Below are 16506 nucleotides of genomic sequence, written 5' to 3'. Positions count from 1 at the left end.
AAGAGCAAGCCTTCTTCTATCATACTTTCAATTTTGGTCAACTTGCGCCGCAGGGTCTCGGAGGAGATAGTGTTAGTTGAAGGCTACCAAACCTGACATACACAGACAACTTCAGCTTTATATATATAGAGATATACACATATCAACACACACACATAAGTATATGTGTGCATATGTATATATACAGAGAGAAAGAGACATTGAACAAAACCTGAAAATAGTTAAAGTATACACAGAGAAACCCTATAAAACACTAAAAGTGTCCAATTAATTTTCAAGACATTTAAAAAAAGAACTATTGAAGCTTATCCTGAAATAGTGGTGTTGGGTAGTAGCGACACCTCTCAATATCTCATAAAAACAATCGGAAGTATAGCATTTCCCTCCTTTTTTTTTTTTTTTTGGTGGGGGGCATTATAGAAAAAAATCATCATTAAACAGGAGAAAAATTGAAAACACAGGGCTCAAGGAAGGGTTTATGATAAAACGGGGTACTACCTTAATAAGAGCGAATACATACATACATACATACATATATAGCTGTGTGGTCTAGACATATAGACATACATACAATACACACAAATACATATATATATATATATATATTATATATATATATATATATATACTAGCAGTATAGCCCAGTGTTGCTCGGGCTTGTTTTCTTTTCAACCCTTTAAAATTGGAATTTTTGAAAAGTAAAAATTTTGCATTATGTAGCTTGTTATTCTCTTTAAGTGAACATTTTTCTGGTTGAAATACACCAAAAAATGGCGACACAGCGGTAAAAAAAACATTAAAAATAGGGATTTTCATAGAAAAAAAAAGCACCTTTTTGATGTAAATAATTTTTGGTGTTAACATGGTCTGATTTGAATTTTTTCTTCTACGGAACGAAGAGCAAGCCTTCTTCTATCATACTTTCAATTTTGGTCAACTTGCGCCGCAGGGTCTCGGAGGAGATAGTGTTAGTTGAAGGCTACCAAACCTGACATACACAGACAACTTCAGCTTTATATATATAGAGATATACACATATCAACACACACACATAAGTATATGTGTGCATATGTATATATACAGAGAGAAAGAGACATTGAACAAAACCTGAAAATAGTTAAAGTATACACAGAGAAACCCTATAAAACACTAAAAGTGTCCAATTAATTTTCAAGACATTAAAAAAAGAACTATTGAAGCTTATCCTGAAATAGTGGTGTTGGGTAGTAGCGACACCTCTCAATATCTCATAAAAACAATCGGAAGTATAGCATTTCCTCCTTTTTTTTTTTTTTTGGTGGGGGGCATTATAGAAAAAAATCATCATTAAACAGGAGAAAAATTGAAAACACAGGGCTCAAGGAAGGGTTTATGATAAAACGGGGTACTACCTTAATAAGAGCGAATACATACATACATACATACATATATAGCTGTGTGGTCTAGACATATAGACATACATACAATACACACAAATACATATATATATATATATATATATAGGTAGATAGATAGATAGATCAATGTGGGCATAGATATATAAAAGCATTCGAACATACTCACACATTTGTGTAAATACACATGAATATTGAATATTAACACACACAATCAGGCGGAAAAATTATTACATGACTTGTAACTTTCTATTGATAACAAAAACTAAGTTTATGAGAGAGAGAAAGAGACAGACAGACAGAAATAGAGAACCAATGAAATAAAACTTTTTTTTCCTGTTTCTGAAAAAGTACACACTATCTAAAAAGTATTTAAATTATAATTTAAGAAAATAGCCGACAACCACAAGTGAGAAATACTCCGAGTAAATTAAGAATTTGATTTTGAAATGGGAAGGAGTAACATTGAAACCCAGTATTTATGAGGAATATGAAAATTCTGCACTTAAAAAATAGGTTACTAAAAGAAAAAGAAAAAGAAAAAAAAATGACAATTATCCAATAAAAATGCAATAGCTACTTATTTTAGTATGCTAATGTATATTTGCTGGGTGGGATGATAAAAGAAGTATGAAAGAAAAAGACTTTTACGCACAAAAGGAGCTCACCTTTAGAGCCCATCATCTATAAGCTGGCCAGTACTGCTACACCTATCATTCACAACAACTGTATGTGTGTGTGTATATATACATGCATATATATGGATATGTATATGCATGCACACACACACACACACAAAGACAAACACGTGTACACATAAACAAGTGCGATGTCAAATTATGCAATTAAAAGACATTGAACACTGCTTAATTCAAATCAAACTGTCTAATTTGAAATAGCATCTTTAATTATTGTTTTCTTCACAACAAGAATATTGGTGATGTTTTGTGCTGAAAGGACAGCGACTGATGAACAGCACGTACGTATAATGACAACAAGCACTGAATGCCCTCATGGCATGACGGCCAGATATTGATTCTGTGTGCTGAAGAAAGTGTAGAGCGTAGGAGAAGAAGCAGCAGAGAATGTTGTACCATAACTGACCTATGTATCACAAAGGTGTACTGGACAGGAAAGGAATGGAAAAACAGGTGTAACTAACCAATCAACCAGGTGAATGCAATATCCATTGACAGCTGGCTGTTGTTGCTTTTAACTAAGGCAGAATGCATGCAGTCAATTGCATTGATTGTATGACTTTCAAACCGCCAAGCTAAACAGTGCTAATGTTAGCACAACATAGCAACTGTCAGCCTAATCTCCCTCACTTTTTCTTTTCGAAAGAATATATATATATATATGTATATATCTATATGTGTACGAAAACAAAATTTTTTTATAAATTTCACAGACAGAAAAAGAAAGAGTGTGTGTGTGTGTGTGTGTGTGTGTGCGTGCGCACACTGAAAGCTTCAGCCAAAAGTTTTAGACCTGTTTTAATGTTCTGCATTATTAATAAGAGAAAAACTAGAAGGCAAATAAAAACTGGTAGTCTGTAACTTTAAATTTGGTCATTCGCGCACACACACAAGGTATGGGTATGCTTAAATGCAAATACACACAGACATGCAAGGTGGGGGAGAAGAACACAATACTTAAAATAGATGAGAAAATACATGAGTGAATCAAGGCTATAGACCAGTGTTTCTTAACCTTTTTACCTTTGCATAACCCTTAAAATAAATTACACGTCTCAGGGAACCCCTTCACAAAAATAAAAAACCCTATCTTTCCCATATTTTTTCCTCATAGTTCACATGGTAAATATCATATATATATATATATATAATTAATATTTTGTAAAAATATTGTAATATATTATAAAATATTATAATAATCCAGGTTTCTCGGAGCACTAGGCCACTTGGTGTTGAATAGATATACTATTAAATTAGTATCTAATTCTCTCACCCTTATTAATTAATTATAATTATGCTGCATTTATTTCTAAATGCTGTATTTGTTTTCCGTGAAAGTTTGGCGCGCTGTTAGTTGGGGCATTTGAATTATAACGTCGGATGTAATCAATTGAACCACACGCGTATTTATCGTTATGGTAAAATCTGGCGTGTGATTGAGTGGATTTCATCCAGATAGTTTTGGCTGACGAGCTACAAGTGGATTTTTTTGTAAGTAAAATTACATTTAATTCATTAATAGCGAAACAATTGTCCCAAAATAATCTGTATTTTTGTTATTTTTTATTTGCCCTGTCCGTGTGAGCTAACAATCGTACTGACTTGCATGGGAAACATGTATTTTTGTGGTTGAAACCTTTTGGATTAACTGGTGCTAGAGTGAGCCATATAGTGACCACTCTTTTATATTTATTTTATATATATATATATATATATATATATTTATATTACAATCCCTGATAATATTCAATCATAAAAATCCAGTAGAATTTTTTTATATATATCAAATGGCTATGGAGTTCCAGTAGAGCCAAATAGAAATCAAAGGGGTCCATAGGCAAAAAAAAAAATTAAAAAGGACAAAAAAAACTGGATGAGAACCATAGCTTCAAGCTCTTGAATGACTGATTTAAGTTCTCTGTTGCTATAAATAAAGTGACACACACACACACACACACAAAGGACAGAATTCCTAAAGTTATTATTTACAGCTGAACAATTCTTTGCTCTTTCTCTCAACAATTCTTTGCTCTTTCTCTCAACAATTCTTTTAATAATATGAATGGATGTGTTAAGAGTTCTTCACGGAAACTGTTTCAGCTCCTCCTCTTCCTTCTACTTGTATGCACATACTCTCTCTTTTCCTCTCATTCTTCCATTCTCTCTCTTTTTCCACCCACTAAGGACAATCTTCAGGTAATTTAAATGAATATAGATTAATATTATTACATCAACAAGCTGTGCTATTTAGGCAAGCAACTGTACTGTTCTTTATTTGTTCGATAAAAAGAGATTCAGACAGACCACACACATCAGCAAGAGAGCAACAAGTACTGCTGGAGAGTCCGAAGTCTTGACAGGCAAGTTCAGGACAAAAGAGCTTTTCAATAACAAACTGAGTGCAGTACACTGACCCAGCAGAAGGTGTGGGCGAACAAAATACACATAGAAACATCTGTTTGCCATATAATTGTGTGTGTGTGAGAGAGAGAGAGAGAGAGAGAGAGAGAGAGAGAGAGAAAGAAAGAGAGAGACTAAATGAGTGACAGAGGGACAGCATGAGAAATGATCAATAAGTTTTAAACAACAATTTCCTTCAGGAAATCCTCGAAAAATCCAGGCTCAGGGAGAACAGAAAATAAACAAAATACATAAATGAAAATAAAATATTTTAAACACAAAAATGAAGATCGAAAAATAATAATAAATATTGGATTTCTTTTTATAGTGATTTTCTTTATCTTTATAAACTATTTGAAAAAAGATCAAAAAAAAGAAAGAAAGAAAGAAAAAAAGCAAATGCTAGAATGCTTTTACAGTGCTTTTGAAACCACAATAATTTGACATTTAATTTGGCATTTAGAGAAATAAACATGGAAATATATTTCTCTGGAAAGTATGAATCAGTTCCTATGATATATTTATTGTTGCATGCATTGTTAAAAAGACCAAAAAATGCATCACCACCAAGTTCTAACAAAAAACAAAACAAAACAATAAAATAAAATACAATAAGGATTACAGGTTACATACGAATGACCTGTATATACAGATACATTTTTACAGCAATTAATTTTATTCTAAAATATTCTTTTGCTTTGTTTATTTGTTTGTCTTACGTCTGTTTTACTATGCCAGCATGGGTAGGATGAATGCACATTATTGAAGTCATGTTTTGCAACCCAAGCACTTTATCCTGTCGCTAACCCTTACATGTTTCTCAAATCAGAAAATCAGAGGCTGATTTTACTGAAAGAGAACGTCAACAAACACTGCAGTTTGCTCTTTAGATCAACACATTTATGCAAAGTGCAAAGAATGAACTCCCTCTCTCTTTCTGTATGTGTACACACACACAATTTGATTCGTTTCTGAAGGTCATTCATCACCCTAAATATTTGTAAATCGAAACTATTTTTCCTACAAGAAATTCAAGAGAAAGCATGGCAAATTCAAACAGGGATATACACTGTGCAAAAGCTAGGGAACAACTGACACCTTTCCGTAAATACTTCCAGCTGCTTGCTAATCGCTGTTGTCAGCTTATGTGTTTGTTACTCAAGACACCATTTGTTATCCAAGACATTTCATGTTTGAAAAATTCTTCATAAACCATTTTGTTTGTGATGAGAGGCATTGTCACATTTTAATTTCTTTATTGCCCACAAGGGGCTAAACATAGAGGGAACAAACAAGGACCGACAAAGGGATTAAGTCGATTACATTGAACCCAGTGCATAACTGGTTCTTAATTTATCGACCCCGAAAGGATGAAAGGCAAAGTGGAGCTCAGCGGAATTTGAACTCAGAACGTAATGGTAGATGAAATACCGCTAAGCATTTTGACCGGAGTGCTAATGTTTCTGCCAGCTCGCTGCCTTGTTGCATCCTGTGTCACACTGAACCTCTCCTGAGAACTGCATTAAGGGTACACATGTCCGGGGAGTGCTCAACTATTTGCACATTATTTCACAAGCAAGCTGTTGTCATAACCAACGGAGTGCCAGTTACATTTGTATGAGTGTGTAATGTCTCTTCCCCCGCCCCCGACTCTATCTGTATGAGCATATTTATGTGCACATATGCATGCATGTTTGCATCCAGCACCCAAAACAGGTCAAATATCAGTCAGCCATTCAAAACTGTAAACATCCAAACAACAGCACTTAATCATCTCATTCTGAGGGAGCAGGTCACTATGTAATGAAAGCGGAAACAGCTCAGTAAAGAAATCACGCAAAGAGATTTTACAGACCTTGATGTAATCCACTTCAATGGATTCAAAATACCTTTGTACCAGCAGACTTTGCATACTGAGACCAATTGGAGTTTTATAAATGTATGTATATATACATATATACACTTACCTGAAAAATAAAAGAGAAAAAACAAAATTAAAATTTAGAAAACAATTTACATGTAAAGTCAGTCATTAGTATTATATGTATATATAATATAGTATATGTACATATACATTTTTTTAAAAACTTGATTAGTTTAATTACACAGAACTACATATATTAAAACATAGAAAAAAAGCTCAGAATATTGATTTATGAATTAAGTGTTGCAAGTTTAATATTTAACTTCAATACTTAATATTCTGAACAAAAGCAAAATTTTTTTTTTAAATAAAGAGGTTTAGATTGGAATATAGAAATGAAGCGTTCAGAAAAAGGAGGAAACTGAGATTGCATAAAATAAAAAAGTGAGCTAATCCAATAACATGAATAAATTTTATAATAATTAGTGGTTTCTAATTTTGGCACAAGACCAGAAATTTTGGGAAAGGGGTAAGTTGATTACATTGATCCCAGTGCTCAACTGGAACTCATATTGTGTGTGTGTGTATGAGAGAGAGAGAGAGAGAGAGAGAGAGAAAGAGAAAGAGAGATATGAAGAGAATCTAAATATAAGGCCACATACATATATATATATATATATATATATATATATATACAAGGTGATTCAGAAGTCTCTTTAGTATTTAAATTGCAAATAAAATTTTTAATCATTTATTTTGTTACAAAAATCTTTATGCATAAATAAGGTAAAAAGTTTACTTCTCAACCACATGCCTCCCAAATTCAGTCCCACTGCATGGCACCTTGGGCAAGTGTCTTCTGCTGTAGCCCTGAGATGACGAAACCCTTGTGAGTGAATTTGATAGAAGCCAATCACACTCACACACACACACACACGCACACATATATATATAAATAAAATTTGTGTTCATTCACCACCACCATTTGACAACTGGTAATGTGCTTACGACCCCCATAACTTAGCTGTTCAGCAACACAGAGCAACAGAAAAAGTACCCGGCTTAAAAAATTACTGGTGTCAATTTGGTCAACTAAAATTCTGCAAGGTGGTACCCCAGCATAGCCACTCTAATGGCTGAAACAAGTAAAGGAATAAAAGAATAATATTCTTTGCTACGTTGTTCAGGATCACCAGGAATCACTTCTGACATATATACATACATGTGTGTGCATGCATGCATACATATTTGAGAGAAAATCCCTTGTCCATAAAAAAAAAAAAAAAAAAAAAATGATAATCCTGTTTAATTCTCTAGGAATAACCTAGTTCAATTGTTCAAGGTGGTCCAGCCAGTTGGCAACATGGAGAACAAGGCAAGAAAGCAACTATCCAGGAACACCTGAACCATGGAATTCAGAAGTTAGAGGAAAGGGTAATGAATACAGTGCTGGAAGTGGGGGGGGGGTGAAGTTTGTAATGAAGAGGTCAGAGGAAGGAGAGAGTGGGGGAAAATTGGACAAGTATTTAAGAAGTTCACCTGGCCTCAACTGATTTTGGTTTGTTATTAGTTTATATGAATCACACTATATTTTTATAGACCCTTAGCAAAATTACATTACGCTGGTACAACATTCAGAATATAATAATTGTTATATTCCCCCATTTTCATTCGCATAGATTCCGATAAGGAAGAAAAGAAATAATAATGAACACAGATCCATTTGCTTATCTCATCACTTCCTTCTGACAAGTGATGTTAATACACCAATTAAACCAGTCTGCAATATAAATAAGGTTAAAACAAGCTGAAATTGGCACCAGAAAAGTGAAATCTCTATTTTAGCAAGACAGATGAGGCAAGATTAACAGAATGAAGACGAGCTGTTAGACAATAACCATACACTAAATAAGAGAGGAAGAACGACCAAATAACAAAGTTTCTTCTGCTGAACATAAATATAAACTGCTGAATGATTGAGTAGCCTTAACAGGCTACGCTGTTGCTTCCAGTTACGATGTTAATATTGTTGTTTATTACGACCTCGTTATGGTTGTTAGAAGCTGGCATAAAAAACAGGAGTAATGTTGTGTGCAGAAAGAATATTCTGACAAGTCAAGTAGTCTATTTCGACAGATGATTTGCAGAACAGTTCTCTACAAGTCTGTTACTAATTGGACACTATAACTTGTGATGCACGTTGGTAACTCCGGCGTTTTTGTCATCTGATGATGGCTATGACCAACCATATGAAGTATTCAGAGCAAGTGCTAAAAACTACATGACAGATGATGTAGCTGCCATCTTCCCTCCACAAGTAATAAACAAGACTGACAATGGCGAAAAGCAAATAGTTTATTTTATATCATTTGACAATCAGAAGAAAAAGTACTACAGAAGAAAATAATAATTGTCAAATTCACACTAGAACTTAAATAACTAGTCTCAATTCAACATAATTTATTATTCCTTTTTTTTTTCTTTCTTCATCTTCTGGTTACCACTAATCTAATTAACAAGATTCTTACTGACAAAATTATAAATTATTTTTGATGACATAATAAAACAAAGAAAAACTTGTAAAAGAATAAGACAGTTCAGTGTTTATATATACATTAAGTGTTGGTTTATTTCAGACTGGGAATTTAAATGACAATTTTGTATTATTCTAGAAAACCTCTTTGTTATAAACTCACCTCTTCATAAAATAAACTCGTAAATTTTTGAGTAAAGTGTCAAAATATTTTTACAGCCAAATATACTATGGAGTGTGACAGCAAAGGAAAGGAGTCTGTAGAAAAATCTATCTACTTTTTTACATTGTTTTGCATTTATTTTTCATTCAAAGAATGTAAATTGTAAACTAAATGACATATGAATACTGTAACATAACATGGCACACTCACTTAGAAGAGAAAAACAGAAACAAAAATAGATAAAGAGAAATGAACTTGATGTCCTTCATATATATATATATATATATATATATATATATATATTATATATATATATATATATATATATATATATATATATATATATATATATATATATATGTGGTCATGGTTTAAAGACTGAAACAAGTAAGAGATGAAAGATAGAACAATAGGCGCAAGAGTGGCTGTGTGGTAAGTAGCATATTTATCAACCACATGGTTCTGGGTTCAGCTCCACTACTTAGCACCTTGAGCAAGTGTCTTCTACTATAGCCCCAGGCCAACCAAAGCCTTGTGAGCAGATTTGGTAGATGGAAACTGAAAGAGGCCTGTTGTAGATATGTGTGTATGTGTGTGTGTGTGTCTGTGTCCGTGTCCCAACATCGCTTGACAACCGATACTGATGCGTTTACATCCCCGTAAATTAGCAGTTCGGTAAAAGAGACTGATGGAATAAGTACTAGGCTTACAAAGAATAAGTCCTGAGGTCGATTTGCTCGACTGAAACCCTTTAAGGCAGTACTCCAGCATGGCCACAGTCAAAATGACTGAAACAAGTAAAACAATAAAAGAATCAAAGGGTTAATTTGAGATGAGATTATTATAAACAATCTGGAGAAAAAGAGAAAAAAAAAAGAGACTGAAACACAGAGCATGATATAGCTCAGATAAATTTGGTTTGAGAATTGAACTAATAATATATGCATAAATTAAATTAAGAATACGTACAAAACAAATTCATATTAAATTAAAACAAATGTGTATTTCCTTTTGGGATGTTTACCAACAAAACAGGATGCACCAATAAGTTTTCAGACAGGTCTTTCAGTGCAATTGTTATCCCCTTCTATCCTCTCCATGTACAAAAACCTAAAAACATCCTATATTTCATAAACATATCTAACAGCATCTTATAAGTATGAGGGGGTGCTGAAAAGTTCCTGGCCTTGGGTAAAAGAAAATATCGGAGGAAAGTTAATTGTGATTTTATTGAACATGGGTGCAGGAGTGGCTGTGTGGTAAGTAGTGAGCTGGCAGAAACGTTAGCACGCCCGGCGAAATGCTTAGCGGTATTTCGTCTGCCGTTACGTTCTGAGTTCAAATTCCGCCGAGGTCAACTTTGTCTTTCATCCTTTCGGGGGTCGATAAAATAAGTACCAGTTACGCACTGGGGTCGATATAATTGACTTAATCCCTTTGTCTGTCCCCTCTGTGTGTAGCCTCTTGTGGGCAGTAAAGAAATAAGTAGCTAGCTTACCAACCATATAGTTCTGGATTCAGTCCCACTGCATAGCACCTTGGGCAAGTGTCTTCTACCAAAGCCTTGGGAGTGGATTTGGTAGATAGAAACTGAAAGAAGCCCGTCGTGTATGTATGTGTCCCCGTGTTTGTTCTCCCAACATCACTTGACAACCGATGGTATGTTTACGTTCCTGTAACTTAGCGGTTCAGCAAAAGAGACCGATAGAATAAGTACTAGACTTACAAAGAACGGGGTCAATTTGCTCAACGAATGGCAGTGCTCCAGCATGGCCACAGTCGAATGACTGAAACAAATAAAAGAATATTCCCTCTTAGATTAACACACTCATTGCAGCAGTCCTTCAGTACTTCTAAACCCTATAAAAAAAATACTTGGAAGGTTGGGCCTCCAACTTCTGTGATACTCTTAAAGCCAGGAACTTTTCAGCAGCCCCTCGTATACTTATTCTTTCTTCCAACATAATTTTTTTTTCTTTTTGCTTACAAGTTGTACCAAAGTGGATATAAAAAAAAATATTCCTATAGCTAATATGAAATGCTAAATGCTATTAGTTGACTAATTGTAAGCTAAATTACTATGTTGGTGCACATAATTCTGCTTTAGATGGCTGCAAGCTATAAAAGTAAAAAATAAAATCACAGACAGAGATGACATAAGGACAGCTTATTCCAAATAGCAGCTACATTATACAAATATGGAGGCCTAACAGAGACAACTTGAGTTGTAACTGATAATACTTAGAGGAAAGTGCTCCTTTTCCACTCACCAAAGTGAATGGAGCTTTGGTCAGATGGCCATCCAGACAGTATCCAATGATCATTGGGTGTTTCAACCTTGAACTGTAAACAATCTCTTGTTGGTGGGTTAGCAGAGGTGGCCAAATCACTACTCGTCATCTCCTGGTTTCCAGTGTAACTCTTCTCTCTTGCTCCACAACCAGCAAGAAGCTCTTTCTACTTTCTCTCCCATACTGCATACGGCCATCTTTCACTCTTTACCGCTCAATCCAATGGCTATAAGCATCTTCCATACCAGCTGGGCAGTGAATCCCCTACAGCCAACCTCAACTGGGAAAAGCCATGACTGCCATCTCTTCTCCCAGCAACCCTGTCGAATGCTCTCAAACATGGTATGCTTCCGTTCATAGGCCTCATCACGCAGTTCTTCCCATGGGGACTGTGAACTTGATGAAGATTATTTGCCTTGTCTTTTCAGACCACAAAACAAAAGAATACTATCTATGGATGCATATGTGTTTTACATCCCAAAATGAAATGATCCACAACATGGAACTGGTTTGCAGCCAGAAGACTGGGGGAGACCCCTGTCCTATAGTGTGTTACTCAGAACTATATTTATTTAGACTTACCCAGAGCTTTGACATTTCAGACATCATTAACCACCCCCTCCAAATAAAATAATACAAAAGAGTTTAGTTTGAACAAAAACAGAATTGTTTCTAAACAGATCAACCACCATTTATGTATTCTGAATGACACCTTTCAATGCAGGTACTCTCTGATATGATTCCATGTGAAATGAAATCTCTTTAAATATCACTTTTCTATTCCTTCTTTTCCCTCTAACAATATCCTATATAACTTTTTACTTTTCTCCTTGTCCCTCTCTATATGCTATGTAACAAACCCGTTTTTAAATTCAGTATTCATTCTGTGATAAGGTTATAAAATTTTAAAGAAACATTGAAGTCAGTGGTAAATATATGTGCATGTGTGGTGAAGGTGCATGGCTTAGTAGTTAGGGAACTTGGCTAACGAGTGTAAATCACAAGTTCAATTCCTGATGACACATTGTGTCTGTTTTGGTATGGTTTCTATGATTCAATGCCATTCCTAACGCCAACCACTTTACAGAGTGTCTGCCATAATAACATTTCATCAAAACCATGCTTGCATGGAAGAACATAATGAAGACAATAAAGTAATGATAATGAAGAGAGAGAGAGAGAGAGAAAGAAAGAGTGTGTGTGTGTGTGAGAGAGAGAGAGAGAGAGAGAGAGAGAGAGAGAGAGAGAGAGAGAGACATACACACAGTGTGTTGCTATATTTATATTCTTGGTAAACAGTACATCACATAGAACAGCACTCTCAGAATGATGGAATAACACAACATAAGAGCCAAAGACAGGAAGAGCACATGTCTATAGAAATACTACCTCATACAAGTACTCATCAAACATAGAAAAATTGACAGAAAAAAAAAATAGAACACTCAACAAAGAACAATTGTGGAGTGGGGTATTTAGGATTCACGTTATCAATCCCAGACACCATCAAAGTACAAAAGAAATGTATGACAAACAAAATAAAACAAGCTATAAAAAAAAAAAGCAGACAGCATAGGCACAGACAGAGACACATAAACAATTTCTATGAAGAGAGTAAAGAATCAGGAAAAGACAAGTGTAAAAGCTAAGGTCAAAACTGACTATAAATGAAGGAGGCAAGGCCTAAGTTAATGATCTGCAATGAACCACTAATTTAAATATCATGAATTTCCTGTTGACAGAAATGGTCAACAGCTTTCATATATGCGCTATCACACACTCACACACAGGGTGGGTCTGTCAATTCCTCTGTGTGACCTCTTGTGTGTACCAACGTTGCAGAATGTATTGACATTCTAAATATGAAACGTACCAATGTATACTACAGAATTAATTCAGTTTGAATTGCCACTAAGTAAATGCTCTTCACCATAAATCTGTGAAGAGGCAAGAATGAGGAGTGGATATTATGATTTGATTCATTCATACTTTTTTTTTTTTGTAAGCACATATGACAGACAGACAGAGACAGAGTAATAGGGTCTCTTGATTAGGATACTAAAGGTAGACCAATTAACTTTGCTTAGAAATTCTGGTATAACAATTTTGCAACAAAACAGAGAGAGGCGAGGCGGAAACCAAGTGACTGGTTAAAACACTGTATTTTCTGACATACAAATCGTATTTTTGGAATGTTAAAATTTACAACCAAAAAACATTAGATTGACCTTGGAGGACCAAAACATTAGGGTAGAAAAGATTGTTGTTGTTGTTGTTATTATTATTATTATTATTTCCATTTCACTTCTCAGAGTTCTCAATTTCACTTGCTCCAGTTAATTCTCTAAGAATAAACAACAACCAGTCGTCAACGGTGTCTCACAGTGTCTCTTTCAAAGTACCAATCTCAAAATCCTCACCATCCCCAATTAAGCAGTTTTCTGAGCATATTCTACCCCTCATGTCAATCCGAATTTTCTCACACATGGTTGTTCATGATCTGAGTACCCCTACAACTACAGGTATGACAGTTTTCTTTTATCACCCACTCGTACATCCCAGAGAACGGCAATATCTATGATCTCGATTTCCTTCATCATTTTATCAACGACAACAATGTCTGGTCTTTGAGCATCAATCACTGAATCACACAATTGGCCTGATTGCTAATCAAGTTATCACTATCACTTTGCTTGCCTCTGAGTCACATACTACTTGTGCTCTCCTTTTTCAACAACCATTCTGAGCCATTCTCATCTATAAGAAGACTTACAAAAAAAAATTCTATTCATGAAACACGAAGAAGCTAAAAGTGACAGGGCCATATATAGCTATGATGATGATGATGATGACAGCGACAATGACAAAGATGAATACTTCCTTATATAGCACATGGGTAGAGGGACCATAAACCAACAGTGGATATTTTTTTTTTTTAATCATTGATGATGATGATGATGATGAAAATAAATGTTTAAATTTTAAGAAATTGTTATTTCATGTCTGCTATCACCTTTAGAATTAACATCTGGTTTCAGAAAATTTTCAACAGGAAAATTGTATATATATATATATATATATATATATATATATATATATATACATATATATATATATACATACACACACATATATATAAAAAAGTAATAACTCACAAATAACACAAGTTGTGAAGGAGAAACCATATTTTCCCTTCGTACCAGTGTTAAATAGAGAAATCACGAGAAATCATTGTTCTCAACAAGCTTTCCTTCCCCTTTCCAAACTAACTGCAGCAATGATTTCTTTAATTAGCAAGCAAATAATTAATACATTTGTTTTCTCTCTCCCAAAGAGAGGAACAAAAGTCCTTTGAATATTAACAACTCTAGACAAAAGAAAATAATTTTTAAAAACAAATTGGGAAAAAAAGAAAAACAAAAGCAAATATAAAAAAAAAACAAAAACAATCACCCCTTTCTCCAAAATGAAAATGCTGCTGGGCTACAAAGGAAATCGTACAAGAATCTGTGATTCACTTATTGTAATTAAAGCCAGTTAAATTATTTTTCTTCATATAACAAACGTTTCAACAGAGAGTTGGTATGGCATGTTTTAGTTAAGAAACACTGTTCTACAAACATAAGGGGCTTGTAATTTATGGGCTGCATCCAAGATCGAAAGTGGATGGGAACACAAGCACTTGCATGTACATACAATTCACACATGCGCACGCTATGGCTGCAACAAATATACGAGTCATATTTAGATGCACATAACCTGCATTGTGTAATAAGAATGTTTCGAAAGAGAAAGATTTTAGTCTGGATAGGTAGCAAGTCTATGGTATGTATTATTCCATGTTCTGAGAGGTGGATGAAATAACAAATGCAGATGTGAGTGGTCTGCTTTCATCATCATCCTCATCATTGTTTAATGTCTGTTTTTCATGCTGGCGTGCCTTGGACAGTTTGGCAGGAGCTGGCCAGATTCCAAATAGTCTGTTGTGGCATGCTTTCTACAGCTGGATGCCCTTCCTAAAGCCAACCACTTTACACGGTACTGGGTGCTTTTTACATGCCACCAGCATGGGTGCATTCACACAGCACTGGCACGAGTACATTTTCCGTGGCACTGGCAGCTGTAAAGGACAAGCCTGTATGTATGAACGACATGTAGGGATTGAACTCAAAGCCTATGAACTGATTGTTCTATATATGTTGTAAGCCACCTAAATAATTTCATGACACATGTATATGCATCTGTGCATACATTACTGATGTCAAACGGATGAGAAAGGAGTGCTCAATACATGTTGTAGAGGCAGTGCTTTATATTCATTGATGTATGTGATACTCAAGTTGGGATGTATCTATTGTGTACTGTATACATTTCATGCAATTGTATGTGGAGGATGTTACTGATTTGTTTGTGGTCAGTTTGTACATTGGTGGTAGGTGTATTAGTTTATTTACATCATTATTTTATTATATATATATATATAAGTTTCCCTCTTGTCTCCAGAAAAGACTGCTTTTCCCTTTATGGCATATTTATGCTAAAGAATGGTTGGTTGCTTGGGATCCAAATTCACATCAGTGGCTACTTCTGAATAAGTTCTCTTAGCTAATTTTGACGTTTACACACACACACACACACAATAAACCAAATATGACACCCCGCTCCACTCTCTCTCTCTCTCTCTCTCACTGTAGCATTACATCAAAGAGAGTAGATTCATTTCTAATTTCCATTACATTATATAGGTTACATAAGTAACTACTGCGGTTGCCTGAAAATGCCTTTAGAACTGCCACTGATGGAAGTCAGATAACTGTTCTGTTCTATGACAAGGTGTGCAATGACACTTGTATATGCCAAAAATGGAAGCAAACAAAAGATAATTAACTAAAAACCAATAATAATAATAATAATAATAATAACAATAATAATAATAATAATAATAATAATAATAATAATAATTATAATTATATAATAATCCAAGAAGGCTTTAAAGACTCTGTATTGGAAACATTGTTATTTGACACAGAGAATAAGCTTTTGGTAATAAGTGTGAACCGAAAAACTTAATTATTATTAAAACATAGGTGACAAGATTATTACAAACAGCAGGAAAGCTACACTGAATGTTTTAACAATATCTGTTTACAACTTGTGAGTGTC

The 16506-nt window shown here is 34.5% G+C and overlaps 1 protein-coding gene across 10 annotated transcripts in view; it reads right to left on the bottom strand.

The window, feature by feature from the left end:
• LOC115213272 (protein pangolin, isoforms A/H/I/S) overlaps positions 1 to 16506 on the bottom strand; it is a 387555-nt gene that overhangs the window by 285727 nt on the left and 85322 nt on the right. Inside the window, exon 1 of one of the 10 annotated variants that reach the window (XM_036504065.1) lies at positions 2063 to 2110. The exons of the other annotated variants lie outside the window; for them this stretch is intronic. Within the exon in view, the coding sequence (XP_036359958.1) occupies positions 2063 to 2078 (16 nt within the window). The 5' untranslated portion in view covers positions 2079 to 2110. Of the gene's footprint in view, positions 1 to 2062; positions 2111 to 16506 lie in introns of those variants that run through there. 10 annotated transcript variants of the gene reach the window in all.

This window comes from Octopus sinensis, linkage group LG6, assembly GCF_006345805.1.
Source record: "Octopus sinensis linkage group LG6, ASM634580v1, whole genome shotgun sequence".
Lineage (NCBI taxonomy): Eukaryota > Metazoa > Mollusca > Cephalopoda > Octopoda > Octopodidae > Octopus > Octopus sinensis.
Note: the sequence above shows the minus strand (reverse complement) of the source record. Positions and strands in the feature narration are given on the sequence as shown.